Below are 6,087 nucleotides of genomic sequence, written 5' to 3'. Positions count from 1 at the left end.
AGTAGTGGGGCAAGGGTCCTTGGGGGCTCAAAGCAAGAAATTAATGCCCCCACACCCCTCAATCTCATCCATGCACACCGAAAAAAATGTTTTTTCAGACAATTTCTGGGACACAAGGGGGTTGCTACGTCGTTTCATAATTGCATCATAAATACCCATTGTTGTGGTTTCTGTGCTGTACATGTATTAGCAATTAGCACTTGGGGCCCGCCCCATAAAAGCCGGGGGGGCGTAGGAAAATGCCTGTTAGTCACAACGACTTTGACTCGAGTCAAGACTCAAGTCAAAACGTTTATGACTTTGGACTTGACAAGATCATCAAAGGCTTGAAACTGGAGTTGGACTTTTGACATCAATGACTGGGGGACCTGACTCGACTTGAGTGTGATGACTTGAAAATACTTGGGATTTTCAGTGACTGCACTCCATTCAAAGTATTCAACTAACATTCATTCATTTTCTACCGCGGGTGTCTACTGTCTTGGGGTGATAGGCGGGGTACACCCTGGACTGGTCGCCAGCCAATCACAGGGCACATATAGACAAACAACCATTCAAACTCACATTCATACCTATGGACAATTTGGAGTCGCCAATTAACCTAGCATGTTTTTGGAATGTGGGAGGAAACCGGAGTACCCGGAGAAAACCCACACATGCACGGGGAGAACACCAGCCAATCACAGGGCACATATAGACAAACAACCATTCACACTCACATTCATACCTATGGACAATTTGGAGTCGCCAATTAACCTAGCATGTTTTTGGAATGTGGGAGGAAACCGGAGTACCCGGAGAAAACCCACGCATGCACGGGGAGAACATGCAAACTCCACACAGAGATGGCCGAGGGTGGAATTGAACCCTGGTCTCCGACCGCCGTGCCGACCTTCAACTAACATGTCCATTGCTATATCATTCCCAGCAAAACTCCCTTTTTCCCCACAGAATCAGCCTCATTGAATGCATCTATTAACTTCCAATTAGGTTGAAGAGCAAACAAGGGTGTGACTTACATTTCTCGAAGTGCCAGACTCCTGAAGAATGGAAAAAAAAAAGAAGTTATTCAGATGCCCATGCACGCACACAGACAAAATTAAAAAGAAAATGAATATACGTATCTTGAAGGTCTTCTGAAATTAGTTTGTTGTTGGACTGCTTTGCACTGACTAAATCCAAGTCTTGCCACCCTGGTTTTATTTTATTCAAAAAGTGAAACAACTTGAACTGAATTCATTTTTTTTTTTCATAAAATTCCATAGATTAGAGTAAGACTCGAAAATTTCAAAACTTCGACTTGGGATTGATTTGGTATGCACGTCCTTATATAGACTAGTAAACACAGACTTTCTTCCACCTCAGCTGTATATCATACCTAATCAATGTTGTTGCGTTCAATTTCTCCACAAATTAAATGGAAATATGAGTCACACATTTTATTTGTTTGTTTCGCCTTTTTTTCTGATTACAGGGTCGCCACAGCGGTTCTTTTTGATTTAAATTAGTTTGATGATCTGGAACATTTAAATGTGACAAACATGCTCGTAAATGAGAAATCCGGAATGGGAAAAACACTTTTCCACACCACTGTTGTGTTACAATATGGCTTAAAAACGCTATAATCTTTTTTTTTTTTTTTTTTAAACAACCCTTTTTAATGTTGTTCCGCTCCCCACGACCCAACGACTGCAACTTCCGGCTTTCCTTTCACCCTGAAGGCATCGCCACACACATCCTGGAGAACGGTGATTGGCTGAAAGAAGAATATTGGTATCACGTGACGTATATACAAATGTCTCAACACGCGACTTGACAGCATCAATACAACACAACACTGTAGAGCTACGTAGTCACACAACTGTGCTGTGCTCCGCGCCTTTTTTTTCCGGACTAGTACCGGCCTTCGGAGATGTCTTCTCGGGAGACCACGAAGGATTTGGGCTCCAGTTCGTCCGAGGAGGAAAGCGGCTCCCCTCCGGTGACGCAGCGTCATCCGTTCAGCGTGGAGGCGATCATGTCCGGGAGGAAGACGGTGGTCCGCCGCGACGGAGAAGTCGGCTCGGTGGTGGTGTCACACACGGGATTTAGTTCGGTTTACGGTCGGAAGAGCTTCCTGACTGCGCCGTCATCGCCAGTGAAGTCGGAAACATCCGAGACGGAGGAGTGGGTCACCGGCAACATGCCCTCCCCTCAACCCCGTAAGCCCTAAACGCCTCATGATCGTTTTCAGCATATTTTGCCATTTTTGCATTGTACTAACAGCATTTCCAGCCACAAAGCGCATTTTATTCATTTATATTAATGTAAATCATTCGTCGTTTATAATAATAATAATGTTCACTTTAGCATTAGCATTAGAAATATTTATTGTTTTTATTGATTTATAGCTGTTAATTAATCCATTACAGCATTTTTAACACAAACACTTAAAAATATAATGAATTATTATTTTTTGTGTTACATTTACACATTAAATTGTTGGCCCTTGAGCTCCTGTCATAGCTGAATAAAGCATTAAAAATGTAAAAAAAAAAAACTGTTCTATAACGCAGCACACTTCAACCATGTTGTTAAAAGAATACCTATATGCAATGTCGATTTGTGAGCATTATTAATATTATTATTAAAGGAAATCAATTTGGCTACAGGTCTCTGGTGACTATCAAGGAGTAGTTTGTGTTTTTCTTTGATGTACAAGGAGCTAGCACAACAATTTAACACAAGAAATAGACCAGAACCCGGACTCTCTAGGGTGATTTATGAGGAGCAGGGTCCGTGTGGAAAGTGCTCTCAGATAACTTCTGTTTTGTTGCTGTATAAATAAACTTTGTAAGATCCCCTACTCAGATGTTGTTTGATGTCTCAGGTCGTGTTAGTCCCGCCTGCCAGTTGAGGAAACACAAGACCAACCGAAAGCCCCGCACTCCCTTCACCACGTCCCAGCTCCTTGCCTTGGAGAGAAAGTTCCATCAGAAGCAGTACCTGTCCATCGCCGAGCGGGCCGAGTTCTCCTCCGCCCTGACCCTCACAGAAACCCAGGTGAAGATCTGGTTCCAGAACCGCCGAGCGAAAGCCAAGAGGCTCCAGGAGGCCGAGCTGGAGAAACTGAAGATGGCTGCTGACGCCAAGACGGCGGCGGCGGCGACCGCCGGAGCACTCATGCAACCGAGTCTACGGTTGCCGCTGACGCTTGGCGCCATGTACGGACAGTCATTCTCTGCCTACCACCACAGACCCATGATGCCTTTTGCACCTTTAGGACTATATGCTACTCCGCTGGGCTTTGGCATGTACCATTTGTCATAGAAACGGGATTATCACTGACTTGGAGTCTCTAACTCGATGCTTCCGTGAGGATGCTCAAATGAGACATTCAGGATGCTGGTCTGACTTGTTTATAGCTGCACAAGAGGATGTTTCTATATCCACATGCTGAGGATTATAAAAGTTCTCTTTCTATTCTCATGTTTACTTCTGCAAATAATGCAGCTGGGCACTTAAAATGCCAAAAAATGCCTTATGTCCTTAAGAGCCTTAATATAAAGCAGGGTTCCCCAACCTTTTTTTTTTAGCTCAAATTACAAATGTCATCCCTCCTCAGGGAGCCACATACATCATGCATTGCCGTAATATTGACAAATAGTGCATTTGTCAATATTTATGTAGTTTAACAACAACAGTTTATTGTAATTTTGGATATCCCTGACATAAAGAGTAGTATTATTGAAGTGTGAATGTTTCAGTAATACTGTGTTCACCTGAATATAAGATAATTTAATATAATTTTCCCTGGCAAAAAGTCTAAAAAAGACATGTGATGAACTCCACTACAGACTTATACATGTAGACCCATAAGTGGTGCGAATTGACTTCTCTGCAAGCAAATCAGAGCTTTTCTTCCAGTCACACACACACAAATCAGAGCTTTTCTTCCAGTCACACACACACACACACACACACACCAGGCCAGATGCAAGGACCCACCGAGATAAAGTGTCTCAAAAGTTAGAAAAACACAGAGGAGGAATCATGATGCCAGATTGTCAAAATTTTATCAAAAATTTGACAAAAATGGTCTTGAAAAAGAAGGCCGCATCGTATATTCATATTCATATTCATATCGGTACGGTACTGTTCTACCCATGATTCAACCCAATCAAAGCTTTATATGACCAGTAATCCTGCCAATTAACCTATTTATTATCTGTCAAATACGACTAGGGGGAAGTGCCTTTCTATGATATATTTATGATTATTTGTGAGAATACAGTGCAAAGGTCCAAAGTTCCAGTTCTTGAACGTCCCTCTGTGCTATGCTGTTTATACTGTATGTACATATTCCACATGAGATTATTTTTCCCCTCAAATATTTTATTCAAATAATTGAAATAAAGCCTAACTGACTTTCTCTCTTCACAAATTAGATTTCTTGATTGTGTGTGACACAAGACACAACAGCTTTTGTGTGTTAGAATCCCGTGGACATTGGTTTATTTCACAGAAATACTATTTGTCAAACTAATTGCTTCCTGGCTGCACGGTGGATGAGTGGTTAGCACACGGGCCTCGCAGGTAGGAGACCAGAGTTCAATTCCACCCTCGGCAATCTCTTGTGTGGAGTTTGCATGTTCTCCTACATTCCAAAAACATGCTAGGTTAATTAGCGACTCCAAATTGTCCATAGGTATGAATGTGAGTGTGAATGGTTGTTTGTCAATATGTGCCCTGTGATTGGCTGGCGACCAGTCCAGGGCAGAAAATGAATGAATAATTCCTTCCTGTTGAACTGGTTCAACTTTAATCTTTCTATTTATACCTGGAACAGGTTCACCGCAATAGCAAATCTAAATAAGCAGCTCTCTCATTATATACAGACGCTGTGTAATGAGGTGGCAGTTATTATTAATAACTAGCATTAGAAACAAGCATTAATTATAGTGTATAGCACTGTGTCTGTGTCTGTGCATACTGTCAGCATTGACATTGTAGCTTATTTAGAGCTTTTCTGTTGGTGTCTGTTTCTATCTATCGTTGATAACCGGCAGGAGGTTTAATAGATTTTTCAAAAAAGCATGTATTCATTTGCCACTTCTCATCAGTGTCATGTGTTTTCCTGTGTTGTTAAACATATCATTAATGACTCTGGTTTAACTGGCCCCTTTGGGCTTGCAGGATGAGGTTGTGTGTGTGTGTGCGTAGGTGTGTTGGCGTGTGTATATTTTGCGGTCGCTGTGAAAGAGGAATACAACTTTCGTTTGACTTTGATGCAACAAGGAAATCATTGAATCGTTTACAGGCCGCAGCATATTTATGAGCCCCGAAACCCCTCACCCCCCACCACCAAAAAAACCTTTTCTGTTAAATTCCCGCAAGGCCCAGAGGCCTGGTCTACTCCATCATCAACATAATAAAGCACAGATTGGCACGAGTGACTCATGATCGTGTTACATTTTGTCCGTTTCTAGATGGTTGTCAGAGGCGGAACGTTCACTGGGTTATTTAGGGTCATATTTTAATAGTCGGGTCTCACTCGGGCGATAAGTTTCTCAAATGATACTCAAAGTTTAGTCCGAGATGTCTTATAATTTCAATACATTTAAAGTATGCCCCTTCTGTATGAATAGAAAATAGTCATATTAAAAAAAAATGATCTCAAACATGCGGCCCGCGGGCCAAATGTGGCCCGCAGGACACTAGTTTGAGGCCCCCGCCTTGATATAAAAGTTTAATGTTAGTGCAGCCCGCGCAAGTTTGATATGGATGCTGTATGGTATCATGTACCCAGAAAAAATGATTACGTTTGATTAATGTTCATGTTAAAGGTTAAATAACTGTTAATAGTTATCCTCCCTATCCGTGTGGAAGTGGTAAGTTTTTGGCTATTTAAGTTTAAAGGAAATAACTTGAAGGCTACCGTTTAGGTCGCTAGCTCTCTAGTTTGCGAGTTAGCATGTGTCTCAAGACCCTGCAGTTGCGCAATATGTTGTAAATAAAAAGAGTATAAATGTGACTATAGTCGTGTTTTGTCATGTCTACAGGGCTCTAATAATGCTTTGTTCATTTTAATCTGAAAAAAATAATTTG

The 6,087-nt window shown here is 41.7% G+C and overlaps 1 protein-coding gene across 1 annotated transcript; it reads left to right on the top strand.

Annotated features, from left to right (window-relative positions):
• Positions 1-1,735: 1,735 nt before the first annotated feature.
• Positions 1,736-3,462, top strand: msx2b (muscle segment homeobox 2b). Its single transcript, XM_058086808.1, has 2 exons — positions 1,736-2,201; positions 2,870-3,462. Exons 1-2 carry the CDS (start codon positions 1,913-1,915, stop codon positions 3,307-3,309), a joined length of 729 nt encoding a protein of 242 aa, XP_057942791.1. The 5' UTR covers positions 1,736-1,912; the 3' UTR covers positions 3,310-3,462.
• The last annotated feature ends 2,625 nt before the right edge of the window (positions 3,463-6,087 follow it).

Source organism: Doryrhamphus excisus, chromosome 11 (genome assembly GCF_030265055.1).
Source record: "Doryrhamphus excisus isolate RoL2022-K1 chromosome 11, RoL_Dexc_1.0, whole genome shotgun sequence".
Lineage (NCBI taxonomy): Eukaryota > Metazoa > Chordata > Actinopteri > Syngnathiformes > Syngnathidae > Doryrhamphus > Doryrhamphus excisus.
This window is presented reverse-complemented; position numbering and strand designations above follow the sequence as displayed.